This window comes from Lonchura striata, chromosome 2, assembly GCF_046129695.1.
Source record: "Lonchura striata isolate bLonStr1 chromosome 2, bLonStr1.mat, whole genome shotgun sequence".
Lineage (NCBI taxonomy): Eukaryota > Metazoa > Chordata > Aves > Passeriformes > Estrildidae > Lonchura > Lonchura striata.
The window spans coordinates 32,439,062-32,458,064 of NC_134604.1; the positions used below are offsets into that span (position 1 = coordinate 32,439,062).

The 19,003-nt window shown below is 42.6% G+C and overlaps 1 protein-coding gene across 2 annotated transcripts in view; it reads right to left on the reverse strand.

The window, feature by feature from the left end:
• Positions 1-10,681: 10,681 nt before the first annotated feature.
• Positions 10,682-19,003, reverse strand: part of RSF1 (remodeling and spacing factor 1) — a 58,358-nt gene continuing 50,036 nt past the window's right edge. For both annotated transcript variants that reach the window (XM_021533974.2, XM_021533973.2), the window contains 4 exons: positions 17,700-17,907; positions 15,811-16,034; positions 13,686-13,877; positions 10,682-11,974 (listed from right to left, as the gene is read on the reverse strand). In XM_021533974.2, coding sequence (XP_021389649.2) covers positions 11,400-11,974; positions 13,686-13,877; positions 15,811-16,034; positions 17,700-17,907 — 1,199 coding nt within the window. In that variant the 3' untranslated portion in view covers positions 10,682-11,399. The remainder of the gene's footprint in view (positions 11,975-13,685; positions 13,878-15,810; positions 16,035-17,699; positions 17,908-19,003) is intronic.

The window sequence follows — 19,003 nt, forward strand, 5'->3', positions numbered from 1 at the left end:
CGGCTCCGCCCGGGACGCGATGGCTCCGCCCGGGACGCCACGGCTCCGCCCGGGGCGCCGCGGCTCCGCCCCGGGATGTCACGGCTCCGCCCGGGACGCCACGGCTCCGCCCGGGACGCCACGGCTCCGCCCCGGGGCGCCGCGGCTCCGCCCGGGACGCGATGGCACCGCCCCGGGACGCCACGGCTCCGCCCGGGACGCCACGGCTCCGCCCCGGGACGCCATGGCACCGCCCCGGGACGCCACGGCTCCGCCCGGGATGTCACGGCTCCGCCCGGGATGCGATGGCACCGCCCCGGGATGTCACGGCTCCGCCCGGGACGCCACGGCTCCGCCCCGGGATGTCACGGCTCCGCCCCGGGATGCCGCGGCTCCGCCCCGGGATGCCACGGCTCCGCCCGGGACGCCACGGCTCCGCCCGGGACGCCACGGCTCCGCCCCGGGATGTCACGGCACCGCCCCGGGACGCCATGGCACCGCCCCGGGATGTCACGGCTCCGCCCCGGGATGTCACGGCTCCGCCCCGGGATGCCACGGCTCCGCCCGGGACGCCACGGCTCCGCCCGGGGCGCGATGGCACCGCCCCGGGACGCCATGGCACCGCCCCGGGATGTCACGGCTCCGCCCCGGGACGCCACAGCTCCGCCCCGGGATGCCATGGCACCGCCCCGGGATGTCACGGCTCCGCCCCGGGACGCCACGGCTCCGCCCGGGATGTCACGGCTCCGCCCGGGATGCGATGGCACCGCCCCGGGATGTCACGGCTCCGCCCGGGATGCGATGGCACCGCCCCGGGATGTCACGGCTCCGCCCGGGACGCCACGGCTCCGCCCCGGGATGTCACGGCTCCGCCCCGGGATGCCGCGGCTCCGCCCCGGGATGTCACGGCTCCGCCCCGGGATGTCACGGCTCCGCCCGGGATGTCACGGCTCCGCCCCGGGATGACACGGCTCCGCCCGGGATGTCACGGCTCCGCCCCGGGATGACACGGCTCCGCTCCCGTTCCGCGGGGCCCGGTGCGGCCGCGGCTCGGGGTGCCGCGGGCGGGTCCGAGTGAGGTCGTCTTTGAGTGGAAAAGAGGAGCCAAGGGCAGCGCTGAGGTGACCGCTGAGGGCTGGAGCGCCTCTGCTGTGGAGACAGGCTGAGAGATGTTCTCCGAAGAGGAGGCTCCAGGGAGACCGTACAGCTCCTTCCAGGACCTAAAGGGGATACAAGAAAGCTGGAGAGGGACTTTGGACAAGGGGAAAGAGATTCAAATTGACAGAGGGCGGAGTGAGATTAGATACTGTGAAGGAATTCTTCCCTGTGAGGGTGGTGAGGCACTGGCACAGGTTGCCCAGAGAAGGTGTGGCTGCCCCATCCCTGGAAGTGTTCAAGGACAGGTTGGATGGGGCTCTGAGCAATCTGATCTAGTGGAAGCTGTCCCTGCCCACAGCAGGGGGTTTGGAACAAGATGGTTGAAACATGTCTTTAATGTCCCTTCCAACCCAAAACGTTCAGATTCTATAATCGACAGCACCAAGAGCAGTCACAGAACCATTGAGTATCCTGAATTGGAAGGGACCCACATTGATCATCCAGTCCATCTGCCAGCCCTGCACAGGACACCACAACAATCACACCTTGTGCTTGAGAGCTTTTTCCAAATGCTTCTTGATCTCTGCCATACCTATTTTAACCTGTAAGTCTCATTGCCCAGGTGACAGAGGGAAAGATAACAATAACAAAGAAATACAGCAGATTCACAATTACCATTGTTGGATGCTGGAAGGGGAAATTCTGGTGGGTGACCACCACCTAACGTCTCATATATGCACATGGAGAAGAAAAAGAAAATCACAAGTACCTGAATTGCTTAAAGGGTATCCAGTTGATTTTCTCAGCAGTGATGAATTGGGGTCAGCACCTGACACTACTGCAGGACCTGGCGAGCGGGCGGTGTTGCAGGACAGCACATTTCAGGGATGGGAAGGCTGCCACCCCTTCATGAGCACTGGTCCTGCTTCTTCCCTGGATTTACCCCATTTCTCTTGCTACTGCAGTGAGAAACAGCGATTACTGATGCATCAGTGAAGTACATCTCTGCCAGGGGATGCTTCTGCTAATGCCATCAGTGAGACAGCATCAATGCAAACATCCATTCTCTCTACTTGTCAGGATGGCAAATGCTCCTGCCATAGCAACATATCAAAAGCAAGTTGTTAGCTTGTCATGGGAGTTAACCTTCCCTTTAATCAGTTTAAAATTTACTTTTTAGGAGTAATTTAGCTACCTGTGTGCAAACGCAGGTTCTCACAAACATGAGCCAATTAATGAGACTAGGTCTCCATCTTTCCTTTCTCTGGACTTTCCTATCTATGGTCTTGGATAGCAAAGACCAGAACATAACATGGTTCTCTTAGTCTGAGGTATTGACAATGTTTTGGAAAGCTGGCCAACCATGCCTACCCATTTTGGATTTTAATTACACAAATAATAACGCAAATAATTGTTACTCATACAAATAATTACCTAGACCAAAATGAAAGCAAATTTCACAGTGAAGTGATATGTAAGCACTGCTGGAATAGCTTGAAAAAACCAACAGAGGCAACAGGAGATGAGAAAAGGGGAAGTTATCAATAATTTTCAAGTTTGCCACACCAAGACAAGTGGTCAACTGGAAACAAAAATTTGCAGTTCATCCAAGAACACAGATCAGACTATGGCAGCTGGTGGGAAGAGATCCAAATACATGGAAATACCATTCACTGCACTTAGGGGCTATAAAGCAATGCTCCTGTTGATGTTCAGCCCCTCTTACCTAATGTGGTTGTCATATCAGCCACAGAGAGTTCTCACCACCTTTGTAGTTAACTCCAAAGTAAAGAACAACTTTAGGTTGTTATAAATTAAAATTTCTGAGTGGTTGGGGTTGGATTACTGCTGGTTGAAGTTGCTGCAGTGGAGTAATACGGAGTTTATTTCTCTTCCTGCATGCAAATGCAAGTCTTCTGTGACACACCACTCTTCCAAAAAAGTGGGGAAAGGGATAGTTTAAGCCCAGGCAGAAAACTGGTTTTGAGGATGAGGCATTAAAAGAGGAGGAGAAACCCACATCTTCCTTATTTACACAATCCAGACACTTCACACCAGAGTACTGAGTGCTGCACCTACGAGAAGCTTAGAGAGGGAAGGCAGATGTTTCCTCTAAGTTAGAATGGAACAGAATGGCATTACCTGAAAACCCTCCTTCGGCTCTAAGAGCTTTAAGAAATGAATTCGGATCCAGCCCCAGTGCTGTCTGAACACTGGGTGTCCAACAGTGATTTAGTTAACCAGGGCTGTGTTCGGAGGCAATGGAGAGCAGCAGGTACCTTGTCACCTTAGCACAGAAGGCAGGAGCCACCATCCAGAGGAGCTTGTTTCTCTCCACAGCACTGCCTGCCATAAGGTGGCCAGTTCAGACTTAGATGCCCAGAATCTGTTAAAAATGGAAGTGTAAAGTTTTGGCAGTGGATTTGGAGCAAAAGGATGAATTTCACAACAATTTCTCATCACACAAAAACACACAGCAGCTTGACTGTAGCCACAGATACATTCAAAATAAAGACTGACAGGCTTCAGCAATTCACACAGAAAAGCCACTCTCTTCTTCAATTTGTTTATTTCTCCCTGACTTTCTCCTGTTGAAGTCCTGAAAATCATCCATGTCCATTGCCATGTGTCAGAACATCTGTTTCTTCAGTGTGTCTCTGCAGATTTCCATTTTTTCCCCCAACTTTTCCAAGTTTTACACATCTCAACCTAAATAAATGAACCTGTCAGGAGCACCACATGAACACCTCATGGCTGTCTGCTGGCACAGCCTTCCTGGGTACAGGGCTGGCTGCAGGCACACTGGTTTTTGTCAAATGACCGCAAAATCTCTAGGAGATGAGATATAAAAAGTATATAAAAAGATGGAGCACACAGAGAAAACCATAGTGACTGCAAAAACAAATCCATCAGGTCTTCCCCACCATCAGCCAGAGCTGCTCAAAGAAAGGAATGTTCTGTCAGTTGAGCTGCCATAACAAAACCAACATAAACCAGGAGTTGCCCATTCCCATGGCAGACAGTAGCACCATCACGGGCTGGAACAATACACAGCAGCCATTACTCAGTGCTTGCTCTAAAACTAAAAAGGGTATGTGCATGTGTAACGCTCATTAAAAAGCACTTGTATCTGCAATACACATTATACTTTGTACATCAAGTTATTTCAATTTTTTTTTATTATGACAATTTACATGTCATATTTATATGAAAGAAATGACAGTAGATATTATAACAAAACCATTATGAAAGAAAAGTTACACAATTAGGCCTACAAGCTATAAAATGGCTTCAGGCCCAGCTTATACACAAAGAGTTCTGACCAGACTGTAGTGAGAGACAACGCTGAACAATTCATTAACAAAAATATTGGCACCAGCCTTAACATTTTTTCTTACTTCATTTACAAGGAATACAGTATTTAAACAGTTGTGTACTGCAAATCTAAAAACATTAGCTGTTAATAAACTGCAGTTAACCCTTTGAGCACTATGCCACCATGATTTCCATTTAAAAAAGTTTTAACGCAGCATGTTTTACATGCACGTGATATTACCAGTGGGAGGGAAAAGACAGTGAAAGCACCACCCAATTTATGTGCAACAAGAATAACACTTCCAGTTTTTTCAAGGTATTTCCCCCCTTCCCACACACACAGTGTGTGTCCCCTGGGTCCTTTCCCTTTGATATTGTAGCAAGTCATGACTGAAGAAAGACTGAAAAAAACAAGGTTCAAGACTCAAAAAAAAAAAAGGCAAGTATTAAATGCTACATAAAGAGCTCTGCTGGAACTTTACTGGGTTAATTTTTTAGAGAAAGAAAACAAAAGATGAGGCCAGCTGTGGAGACCATTTTAAGGAACTCAAGGTGTCTTTGCAAATGCACAAACAGCACACGGGAGCAAGACAAAACTGTATTTCATGTACGGATATCTTAAATTTTAAGAGACCTGTCTGGCAGATTTGATCCAGTTGTCAAAAGAATACAGGAGGGTAAGCATCCACATGGGACACTGAGAATCCCCAATGTTTGTTTCATGGACAGGATCTGTGCCAGGATGGACAAAACTGCCCTGCTCCCAGGAATGGTAACATCATGTGTTTGGATCAGTCCTATCTGTCCCCTGGCTGAACCAGGAGCACTGCGAAACATGGGCAGGAACCAACAACTGCATTGGCAACACCTGAATGGCAGTTAGGGGGAGGAGCATCCTTTGAGTGAATATAGGACAGGAATAAGGTACTGTACAAGATTTTAGAGTCCATATAACGGGTACAAAATGGAAAACTAAACAGGCTTACAGCTTTATGATTTGACTTCCCTCCCAACCACTACCTTGAGTGGCAGATTAGTATCTATTAAGGACTTTTATCTAACTAACAAACAGTGCACTGTTACTAGGTTTTTGCAGAAGGACTTATCCCTGTAGAACCACTTCAGTTCTGCCAGACTGATCCAAGTTCAGTTGTGTGGGACACAGTAAGAAGAACAAACAAGAAAGCAAACTGTGTGGATTCTGACTGTCAACCCTGGAGAGAAACACTGTCATAATATTCTATGGACTGAGCCTAATTTTTCTACATCCACATTGCACTGATGGAGGAACATTATTTATTCCCTCAAGGAAGGAGACATCAAGTACATTTTCCAGTTACTTTGAAAATCAGGATGAGAAAAGGAGGGTATTAGGATGATTCTCCTAAATTGAGACCTTCCTTTGGAAAGACCTGTAAAGAGCAAGTCACAAGTAGCTTCTAGGCCTGCCCAAGACCTTCTCTTGCAAATGGCATGAGTTTGCATTCACACTATTCCATTCCACTTCCCTCCATCCATTCCCCATCTCCCTGCAATTGGAACAAGCATCCAAACAGCAGGAGCCAGTGACTCTGTCTGCACCTGGGGAACCAGTGAGACCGACTATACACAAAGTGCTGCAAAGTGCACAGAGTAAACCAGCCGAACAAACGGAGCCACGCCGATGCTCAGCTCTCCTCAGCAACCTTTGGGGCTGTATGGAGCAACAGCAGATCTACTGGCAGGCACGCGTGCCCCTCCAACTGCAATGCTGTCCCCTCTCCTGCTCCTCAGCTCACGTGTGGGGGCCCAGCACTTACACAAGATGATAGGCAAAAATCCAAGTTGTAAGACTTGCTTTTAATTGCAGTTGAATCTGGATGCTTTACACCACAGATTAAACTCTAAAAACATATCTACTGTAGAGTGTTTTATTATTTCTCTCAGAAACTCTCTGCAATCTTTTATTTATGTGTTACTAAGCAATATACATCTTCTGCAATATACAAACTAAATTAAATTACTCTGAAGTGTTGGGACAATCATTCCCATGTTTTTGTTGTTTGGAACTACCTCAGTTAGTTACACCTAATCTAAAAGAAGAGCTTGGTAAGTGATGTGATTTTCCAAAGTGACTAGCGATCCTCAATACCCCAACTGCTGGGTCTCCATAAATAATTTCAAACCGATAAATATTTCTGAAGCCAGGGTTCTCCGTTAGGTCTCAGACTGGGTAAAGAATCAAAAATTAGTCATAGAATTTTTCTTATATCAGGATATACCAGCAAAAAAACTCCAACCAAGCCAAAACAACAACAAAACCCCCCAAATGGATAATTTCTGCTGTATTTATTTTACTTTCTGCCTTCCAAGATTTTAAGTAAGATACAGTCCCTATGCTAACTGTTAGGGAAGAGGAGGCAGAAGACACTACCTGCAAATGTGATCTTGATCCTGTAAATCCTTACTTCAGACAATATCCTAAATGCTTCTATGGAAGTTTTGAACACCGAAGGACTTGCAAAATTCTGATGCCTTATTTCTAGAGATTCCCATACCATATTCAATGCAAAATTTTCCCCAAGTTACTATTTCATTTGAAGATACTTGATCTTCTACATATACTTATATATATTTAAGGATTTTACCTACCCACCAAATCAGAAGCATATATCAAATGTAAATACATACCTAGGGTACACACTGCACATCAGAACCACATTACAAGTCTGTGAACAGTAGTCACTGCACATGTATAAACCCCAACTTTCAAGGCCTATATAAAGCTTTTTTGAATTAATGATACAAATCTTTGTCATACCAGTTCTGGGGGTGAGCATTACTGCCATGATTTATTAAAATCACTGTTTACAAAGTGAATTTTAAAAAGCAGGTGCTGTAAAAACTTGTTTACTTTTCATAAAAGAATATTGTAAAAATATGTGATTTGAAATCATTATTTGAAAGTTTAGACTAGAGCTTACTACTGCAAAAAACTGAAAACCATGTTATTTTAAGCACCTGCAAACAGAGGCATAAAATGGACCCCATGACAATGAAGGATTAAAATTATTACACAGTTGCAGTTTCTGGATACCAGTGTAGTTTAAATAATAGATGTGAAGAGAAATCAGAACAAGTGTGCCACTACCATACAATTTTTGTTTTGTGAACATGTATCTTTTGCCCCTTGAACTAATCAATGTAAGGTTTCTCAGCAAGAGTTCAGACCCAGCAATTAAGAAACAGAAGTGAATGGAAAAGAAGTCCAACTAAGTCATTAGCTTCCATAATATGGAGAGTAACCAAGACACTTAATACAACAAAATCTTGAAGGTGAAATTTCAAAAATGAGCTTTTAAGAAAAAAGCATCTCTCGTTTCTCTTAAGTGCTGCTAAACCAGAACAATCTGTTCATTCAAAAAAATAGTCATGAAGATGCAGTGATTTTAAAATGTAATTCAGCATGTATGAAATGAAAGTATCAAAGAGTTGATTGTTCAGCACTGACCTTGCTAACTAAGGGTTATTAATATGATATCCATCTTATATCAAGAATATGCTCAGGTTTACCAGACTCAACAACCAGAAGACAGCAACTGTGGTGAAATCAACCCAATTGTTAATTCTATCCCCTTTCTTTTTGGATTAACACACCCCATTCATTACTGCAGTGGCCCTGCTTGTGTGCTTTTTGTCGCTGAGACACAGAAACCCCACATGGGAAAGCAAACAGCCAGCATTTATCTTGGTGGCGCAAAAAAATCCACTCCTCCACTCGATCTATATGTTCTTCTTCCCAGCAGTGCTACTGAGACTACACAAAGAAATCAGCTTTCCTCCTAGTCAGTTATATACAAAAGAGCTTGCTAGTAAAAAAAGACTGTTAGTGACAATCTGTGTGGAATAAATAAGAGTTTGCTGAATAAATGGTCGGCATGTGCAGCCAGTAGCTGCTTGATCTCATTAAAAACAATCCCTGGCCTGTTTCCCATTTCCTATATGGTTTGAGCTTTAAGCCCAAACCTACACCTGAAGATCACTATTCAAAGACAACTAACTTCTGATCTCACACTGAGCACAGAAGGGCACAAGACCATAAGGACAACAGGAAGACATTTTCACTCTGGAATCACATATACATACTGTAACAGCATGAACCCTGTGTGATAGCTGGCCTCTTGTCAGAAAATGCCATCTTCCCAAATAGATGATACATTTTCCACCATGCAGGAAGCCTTAAAAATGACAAAATTACCAAGTTTTAAAATGGCAATACTTTCCAGAGCATTTTTTTCAGTTTTTCCTTGCACATCATTCCCACTGATCTGAGGAGGAACTCTAGATCCTATGGGATGAAGCCATCTCAGGTACCAAGGGTGATTTAGAAGACAGAAAAGTTGCTTTTAAGAAGAGATTTATAGAAAATACAATTTAGTAACAACTGGCCATTTTTAAAATGGAACACTTGTGATGCAAGCTTCAATGCTCCTATTTTGCATTTTGGTCTTCCCTGCTTTTACGTTGCTTTAACTCAGTACTCAAGTACTCAATTTTTCTCATTATTGGTATATCCAGAAGTGTAACTCTTTTGTATTTTCTTACACATACAAGTACCTCTCCACTAAGTATTTAGCATTTGGAGTTGACTCTACAAGCAAGAATGTTTGATCAGATACTAAAAGGCTCCATCAGGCAGAAAAAGAAAATATGGCACTGCCAAAACAAATGAGGAACTATGGATTCCACAGAGCTGATGGATGTGAAACAGTTTGCACTGCAAGTATTAAAAATGCTCAGCAACTACTATCATGGACAAGTGGAAGCCTTATGTTCTTACTTGTTCTAACATACAAGTATATTAGAATTTAGAAGCACTACATTTATGCATCACCTAGGCAAAGAAAAGCACTAGAGTAGCTTAAAATGCTACATATGCTTTTAAGAACTCATTCTATGCTTCTGTGGCTCTTCATTACCCCATTTTTATCATTTAACTGTTGTTAACATCAGTAAGGTAGGAAAACATTTAATCTGTAATGAAATCAAACTGTCATGTAGAGAGCGATTTCTCTTTGTTTTTAATCACAAGCCTGCTTAGCACAGCAGATAATGAGCAAGTTCCATCTTTTTGCATCTTTCTGATCCTAGTTTTATAGCATGATATATGCACTGCTGGAACCCAAACAAGTAAGAGTCATGGAGTGGTTCTGACAGACTTTGGGGAGAAAGAGGTGGGGAAACAAAACCAAGATTTTAAAGGCCAGAAGGTAGGTAAAATTTGGACCTAGGTTTTCTAGAGAGGTATTTAGTAAAGGCCTAATGCTGGTTTCAGTACAAGAAAACAGAAGTGCTCAATGACTAACTAGTAAATACAATATAATGGAAGGGAATCAGGTGGGGCAGGAAAGGAGAACTCACTCCTCAGTGGCAGCAGCAGCTTTGGTGCATCCATTGCCGGCAATGGACATAAACACCAGTCAAAAATCCAAATCTCAGAGCAAAAGGATTAATAGATGTGACCATTTTGCATTTCAATGTTTGGCAGATCTGTGTCCTATAACATGTCCAAATGCTACAGCCTGCATCTTAATCAGAATAGAGAGAAAACTGAATGCTCTTGATGTGCCCCATGTTGATTCAGTGGGGTTTTTATTCTTCCATTGTCTTTTTTTTTTTTCCCTTGAATGAAAGCACATATCACTTCATGCCTGCTGAAAAGTTGATGTCTTGGAGTCAAGCGTTTTCTCTCAGAAACTCTGCCTTCTTGAAATCAGTTGGTCACATGACAGTTATTAAAAGGTATTTTAAGAAAATTCTAATGGCCAAAGGCCAACAACTACATTCAAAACCTGCTAATACATCCAGGCAGATAAGTAAAACCAAAACAAAAACACACAAAAACCCCAAACAGGAAACCTCCAAAAGGAAAACTGTTCCATTTGTTTACTTCAATTTGAAGTAGATATTAAGGGCATGAATGGACCAGTCACGGTTTGTTTGAAAATCCCTCCATCCTCTTATGCACTGTCATTCTGTGGTCAATGCGTTTGTACAAACACATTTTGTTCAGAATACTCCAACTGGTTATGAAACTCACGTGGCCGGGCAGCGACTGCAGGGTTCTTTTGTCTGTAGAAGTCTGCAGTGCTTACAGACTTACTTGACATCCAGCTTACTTGACATCAATATGTCCTCCCACTAGACACAGTGCATTGAAGGCCATCTGATGAACTGTGCATGAGATCACTTTAGAAATTTATGGCTAGAGTGTTTCGACTGTCAAAAACTTCATTACAGTACACTTCACTGTACAAACATTTTAAAGGATGTTTATTAGGAAAGTCTGCAAGTCATAATGAATAGCAGAGTTCTTGTTTATGGTACCTTCTTGGCCTCTAATAATTCTGTTTGCCTCCAGTATTAAAATCAAACTGCTTCCATGAAGGTGATTACTAAAATGAGCTATGGCATGTTAACCTACAACTCACAAAATGCGACAGTACAGACATTAATTTTGCTTTTAACTGTCTGTTAAGTTGTAATCTAAGTTGTGAACATTTAAATATAATATATATCTCATATGAAAAAGCTAAAGCACAAGTGCTTCTGCACCACCCCGCTCCCATCCCCCCACCCCTTGAGTCAAACCCACCCCAGTTCCGGTTTGGGCCCTGACTGATTTGGAATGCTTTCTTAGGCCACCCATTTCCACAAATTCGTATGCACTCAGGAAATATAAAGTCAAAAATATACAAATCTCTTGTTGTTATAAGGTTTTTGTGAGTGAAATTACCCAGGACCATGGACTTGGAAGGAGAAGGGGGGGTAAGAGTGGGAATTTACAGCAATTCATCTTCAAAGTTCAAAACTGGTCACTTCACAGAAAGACTGCAGGACTGGTGAAATTCTTGCTTCTAGAAAGTGATACTGTAGTGGAGAATTTTCTAGGAAAAATAAAACAACTTTTAATAACTGGCCCGCTGGTATGAGCTACCATGGAATAAATTAGCACAAAAATGGAAGTCTTATAACTGTTCACTGTTACAGACGTAATCAACAAGGTCAGTCACTCTCAAAAGTTCATCTTCATCTTCCTCCGGCCCTACTGCTTCCTGCCCACTCCCTGTCCCGTTGGGCGCCAGGCTGGCGCTGGCTGTGCTGTCCTTGGGGGCCTGGGTCTTCTCGCTTGGCTTGCCAATCAAGTTCTCAATGGTTTTCCCTGGGCTCTGTCCGTTGGTGGAAGGCAAGTCCACCAGGCTGTAGTCCAAAGGGCTCTCTACTTTCCCTACATTATCAAAGTCATCTTCGTCATCACTCTCTATCCGGTAGCAGTGCTTCTTGGGGTTGTCTTGGGGGGCTTGTGCTGCTGGCAGCTTATCTGCAGGAGCGGGGCTTTCTACGCCGTCTTTCACATTTTCGCATGCATCTTCCTCGTCAGTCTCAATTCGATTCAGGCGTTTGCGGACAGGCTTCCCTTCTTCCTCCTCATGCTCTCCTTCTTCCTCCGAATAGTTGTCTGTACTTCGCCGACGTTTTCGAATCAGTCTCTTTGACTCCTTTGTGGATTCATCATCTTCAGAGTTCTTAGATGTGTAGCTCTCTGGAAGAAGCAGCAGACTTAGAGCCATTAGCAAATCTCAGTGCAATATTTATTGCTCATCTTTCACACTCATTAACAAGACACACACATTTGTGTGTCTGAGCTCTCTGAGCACACACATTTCTGTCTCCTTCCCCTGGTTCCCCAACCAGACCAAAAGGTTTGCATTCTTTTTACTTTTTAAATTAACTTCTAATGTACCAAGTATTAACAATTTATGGACATTCTGCTTCCAATCTGAGGAGTACCAGAGGCTTTGGAAGTAGGTGTGTTCTGCCCTAAAGCTGGCAACTCCATGCTGGGAATAACACGGAACTGCATTCCTTGTCTCACAGGATGTACTTCATTTGCACTTTGACAGAAACTCAGAACCCAAGTAATGGCTGCTCTATCGTGAGTCATGTATCTACACACATACATATGAAGCTGCACTGTATCCCTGCCACACCCAAATTACATACAACTTCTTCTAAAGTAAAGGAAAGCAGCGTGTCACCTGAAGGTTGCTGCTCTTTAATGGGAGGCTTGGTGTTTTGGCAAACTGGAATATTGCCTACACCCTGACAGCCTTTACACTCTTCTTTGATGGCTGCAGTAAGAAAAGATGGAAACTGAAAAATCAAATGGCAAACATAATTTGTTGTCTCTGTGATTCCCATTAGAAATCATGGGAAATTTCAAAGGGTATTATTTAATGTAGATTCAAGTTGATTAAGACTGTCAGTGTTCCTCTATTTTTAAAGTAATTAGAATTCCAGTAACACTGTTACATGTTTTAGGATACACTGTGGGAACTGTGTGAGAGTGCTGGAAAGGTGCTAAATGGTGCTGATTTTAATACATGGAAAACCAATACTTAAAATACCCAAGGAAATGGGACTTCATGACAAAAATACAATGTCAACCAGGAAATGTGTTTAAAGACACCAGTTCTGTAAAGAAAAAGCCACCACAGTGCCTGAGAACAAGCTGTACTGAAGATCATGTTTTTGAGACACTACAGACTTGCATCACATACTTGTTTCCCCTCACCTAGAGGATACTCTACCTGTCTGTAATCTCAGGACAGCCCTTCCAAAACTGAGGCACTCAGGCTGCTAAGGATGGCTCATTTTCTGAGGAAGCCTGGTATTCATTGCAACCTGCACTGTTCAGCGTTCAGAAAGCCAGACCTAAGGTCTGATAATCCAGGCATCCACAATTCAAAACAGCCAAAGTCACTGGCTGATTTTGTAAAAGCTAATTAATTATAAATCACAAAACACACAACTCATGGTGTGCCTGACATTACTGAGAGAGGCTTCCTCTGCACTTGGCACAGCTCCTTAAACAGGAGATGGAACGAGTCTGAACCACCAGCACAAACACAGTCAGAGCACCAGAGGCAATGCCCTTCCTCTTACTTACATAAGAGAATCTTTAGAGGCTGGTGGGATGCAGCTATGTGACCACTTAACAGAAAAGTGGTGAAACAGTTGCATTAGTGCCAGTTTTGGAATCCCAACACTTTGTGTCAGGCACAGTAAATTCAGATCTGGAAGTCAGGATTAGGGGCACTAATAAATTTGAGAAGTGACTCAGTGCATCATAAAGTACCAGTGGGCTGTTTCAGAAGGCAAGAGTTTCTGAGAAACTTGGAATTATATAACTTTCCCTTCATGCTGATGCTGACATACACATGCTCCTGGAAATGCTGGACTGTTTATTTTACCTTCACTATCTGACGTGGAGAGCCTGCGTTTATGGACTCTTCTCAACTCTTTCCCATATCGGACACTTTTCTGTGAGCCATCACTTTCTGAGTCTTCCTTATAATTAACTTGTCTCTTCTGATTCCGTCTTGATCTTCTCCTCCTGGTTTCTAGGTAATCATCATCACTGTAATCTGTATAATCACCACTCTCTGTATGGAACAAAACAGTGATGTGCATTAGTCCATCAAAGCAAAACTGCCTCACATAAAAAATTTAGGTAAGTTTCCTAATTCAGATAGTCTTGTTACGGTGTTTTTGTCGCCTCATCTCTACTGGTGTCAAAGATGTCTCTACAATTCCTGACAGTGGAAACAACCTTACTGAATTGGAGTTGATGGCACACATTAACAGTGTCTCAGGAGAGTCTGTTCTGCTTTTAAAATTTAAATAAATGCACTCTACTAGAAGACTTCTAAGAATGCGTAGATGAAAAACGACTGAAAAGATGAAAACTCCAATACCTGACTTATGTAAGTTAATAACAAAAACCAGTTTCACTCAATCGTGGATTTGCTTAAAACAGAAGCCCATACAGAAGAAACTTGACATCAATAACAGTTCTTCCTGCACAAGTCTACTGCAGCTAGTGTCTTCAAAAATTAAATTTATTTACATATTTACATCAGTTGAAAATAGTCTCAATCAACTTCATCTGCTTTTCACTGAGCTATGCCAAAACAATTATACAAAGATACATTTCTATAACAGTCACACACTGTTCCTGAATTAGAGATTGACATGTGGCATCCTCTTTACTTCCTAAAATATCAGACAAAGAAACAGAGCACATCAGCAAGAACAACCAGCTTCAGAAAGAAATTCCCTCTCTGGAAACTGAAAATAAAACCTCTTGCAGGGCACCTGATTCCCTTAGCTCAAAACACGCTTAAAGCAGGATCTTGATGGACATTAACGAGGATAAGAGAAAAATAGAAACACACAGTAACATTATACTTTTAGATATATATTGAATGATACTGGAATCAGTTGATTTTACCACAGATGTGTGTCCACCGGGAAACAAACAGTTGTTCTTGTGCATTACAGAACAGATAAGCAATCTCTTTAGGTTTCTGCCAGTATCTTCATTGTTAAGATCTTATGATCAGAGCAATGATGCATTAAGGACAGGGAAACAACAATCACTCTAATTGCTCATATAATTGTCTTCATCTGTCCATGTACATATCTTCTTTTTGGAAATCAGTACTCCAAAGCAACTCACTCCAACATGTTCATCATCTATATTCTAGACAGACAGATAAAACACTGGAAAGATAACACACACTGCAGTAAGTTAACACTCCAGTATAGTTAGAACCCAAACTTCACAGTAAGTGTGAGAAAAAATGACTGCTTATGTATATGGCACTTTCTAGTCTGTGTCTCAAATGAAGCAGAAACAAGGAAGACAGTCTTCAGAGAATGATTCTGATCATGAAGAGGTTTATGTAGTGCACAGGTACTATTCTCACACTTCAAACCATGCCAACAGAAAATGAAGTTGTTGAAGTAGAATAAAGTAACTATTAGGTTCTCCTGCAATGCAAGAGTCTTCAGTTACTGAAGAGTTTAAGGAGAATTTTAGGTGAGAGAGATTCAAGGTGTCATTCTTTGTTTTCAAGCTTTCCAGAAAACACAGAATGCCATACAACTGAAGTTTTCTTCGATATAAAAGTGACAGAAAATGTTTCTTTCAGAATCTTTTTCATAGGTATGTTCAGAAGGTCTTCTACTAGCTATAAAGAAACACACTTTTGTCTCCATCCTCCTTTGGCATCACAGGATGCCAAACAAGAGAGGTACAAAGGTAGCTGCAACTATCCACAATGGTGGCCTCTAGAATCACCGCACAAGCGTTTATTTAAATACATCATTACCTAGAATGCCAAGAATCTAGTGCTCAATATCAGTTTCCTGAAAAATACTGACAGCAGAACAAGTAGCAAACTGCTTTACAGCACAGATGACATCTGACTTCACCAAAGCAAGCAAACAAGCTAGTCAGTCATGATAGAAGCTCAAACTGCTCTCTCTTTCCAGAACAGAGTACTTAAAATATCAGAGATTGCTTATACTCACCAGATTCTCTACTTGAATTGTCCTCAGACTCTTCATCTTCATCATCTTCAGAGTATTTTTTCTTGACTGTTTTCCTTCGTAACCGCCTGCTTTGCCTCATGGGCCTGGAGAGGTGTCGCCTGGATATGCGAGCACAGAACTCTGAGTCACTGTCCTCATTTGATGGTGGGTCATCTTCACTTTCATCCAGATTTTCCTCTGATATAACAAACTCATCCTGAGATCTGTTTAAAGAAAAACCCCAGACAACAGAGATAGATATCACAACCAAAGGATTGAACTAGTACTTGTATTTTACAAGCAAGTGGTAAATATAATTTTACACAAAAAGCATAAATCTTACAATGAGGAGCAAAGACACAGAGAGAACAAGCTGCCATCACTGACATGAGGTTTCAGCTGTGTATTTGGGACATGGCTCTACAGTGCATGACATTGCACAGCAGACTACAACAGCAGGTGGATATAAACACTGTCAAACCAACACTGCAGGTGGTATTAACATACGACAGATTCTAGAGTGTTAGTATTGTGCATTACAATGTAATATCTGCATAGCAGTAACTGTGGAGGGAAAAAACCACCAACCATGTCCTAGCAAAGGTGACCTTTCCCTCAAAAGCCTGTCCCACACAATTTTTAAGAATTGGAATATTGTGTCTTAATACAAAACTATGGCTCTAATGCAAAACATGCACCTCACAACCTTATAAACTTGCAACATTCCCATAACTTAAGTAAGCCAAGGCTTCTTGAAAAACCATTGAACACTGAAGGTACAGTCACTTGCATTTGGCTTCCAGCCAAATCTAAATTCCAGTGTAAGATCAGAAGGTCCTAAGCAGAGGATGTAGTTGAAAATGCATGAGCACACTTTAACAGATCAATGCACTATTAATCCTGTGATGTGTCCATAAACCACACTCATTGACTAAAAATTTCCAGCACATGTAGCTCAATTATTCAGGGTGCCACTGAAATGTCCTCAGCATGGTCACAGGTGAAAAACAAAGCTCAAATTTTGCATTTATCTTGTATAGATTTTCCATACACTTAGTAAATTGACTCAATAATTTATGTAAAGCTTTAAAAGGTGCTGGTAAAGAGCCTACAGTCTCATGCCCGCTTTATTGTGTTGCTTCATTGAGGCATAAAGTTAATCTAAAATTATTTTTTTTTTTAACATCAGTAATTGCTCAGACTGAATGATGAGAAATTCTGGGGAAAGTGAGTTTCAGTCAGCCAGAGCAATGACATGTATTTGTTCTCTACAGTATGAGCCACTTCTTTGACTGTTTTCAAACTACCTTCTACAGAGCAGCAATCAAGAACTAATTTCAGAATCTGCCTGTCAGGTTTTATATACTCTAAATATTGAAAATATTCCTCTTCCAATTTCTAAATGACAATCAGCCCAAAAAAATCCCACAAAATGAGAATTTTCAACTCTAATTTTTAAAAGGGAACACAACCAGCCTCATTTTAGCTACAATTTTCTTACAGATTTCTGCTCGATAGTCACATCACTCACAGAACTGAGTCCACCTGGCTTTTTCACTAACAGAAGCCTGTAGTAAGGCCTCAAACATCACAGTAATGTTTCCAGAATGTGTTATGCTTAAAATACAGGTTGGATGATGTCAGCACATGGATCCAGCACAATGTTCCCCTAGGCCAGGAGGACTCCATGGTAGGGGGTTTGGAACTGGGTGATCTTTAAGGCCCTTTTCAACCCAAACCATTCTATCATTCTCTGACTTTTACTGGCAATGTGCAGTGCCATTCCAGCACTGGGAACATGCTCCTGATGATCTTTTCAGGGGCACTGCAGAGTCACAGAAGCCTGCAGAGGTCAGTGACTTGTGGTGGAAGTTAAATTGCAGACCTACCCATCACTGATCTTGAATTCATCCTCACTCTCTTCTTCATCCATGTTACTGTCACTATCCAAGTCATTTAATCGCCGTCGTTTCTTGCGTCGTGCTGCAGCAGCCCTTTGTGGTCGCTTGTTTTCCTTCCTTTCTTCCTCTAGGATTGTGGAAATGTCTTTTCCGCGGTGACCTGTGATATTTGACATGTCTTTGCCTCTGCCAATGCCTGAATTCAGTGACAGAAAGGGGAAACAACAGCAAGTTTATCTTCTTGTTTCACTTTCTACAGATCTTTCTTGCATGTGCCTACCTTCAGTTTATTTTCTGTCAAGTAGAATATTTTCTTGTCAGGCAAGACTCTGTCCAGAGTCTGGCTGCTGACATACACACCCCAGCTGTGGTCATTTGGAAATACTGAGGTCTATGCAGAAGGTGATGGCTAAGTATCTGCATTCATATGCTCAACCCCAACCCACATGATTACCACGCCAGTGCCTTTTGAGAGGGCAATTACCAGAAAATACACTTTTTTCATAATGCTGAATATCCTTCTTGGGAGATGAAGAGTGTGAGTTGTGGTTTGGCCAAGAAATGGAGTTTTTGAAAAGGTGCTTTAGTGTTGAGACTTAGTTATGTTTACTGTAACGCACCTTGTGTTACACACCCGCAGATTTTCAGATTGTCTGCGTACATCCATGAGCTTCTGAATCTGGTAAGTGTCTGGAGATGCCACAGCCCAAACAACTGAGGGACAATGTTTCATGCTGTTTTCTTCAGGCAAGTTAAGGTGATGCAGAAACACAAATCCACCTCCATCCCTCAAATAGTGCTGAAGATCTCTGTTTTGGTCCCATGTTGCCTTAACAGGCAACAAAGAACAGAATTTCACTTTTTTTGTGTTCAGATGAGAAGTGCTAATAGAGTTGGATGAATATTACGACAATTTGGTACACCCAGTCTTTTAGGGGATCCAACTGCAGACTAATTTGTGAGCCCTCTTTTTAGAGGGGACAAATGTCAATAGCACTGCTGCCATTCCAATCTCAAATCCAAAACTTACTCATTACATATATAAAAACCCGTACAGGCTGGATTTAACTATCAACTTTTACTAATTTTCTGACATCTTTTGGCAGCATGGGATGGCTACTCCTAAGGGAAATTATTTATTTCACATCCAAAAATACAGCAGTAAAAAAATACCCGGCAAACTACAGAGTTTAAAGGGAGAGGGTTTTATTTGTTGCTTCTCATATCAAAATTAATTTGCTCTCCATCATCTTATCACCACTGCAGTGCAAAACAAGTAACATCAGAAACAT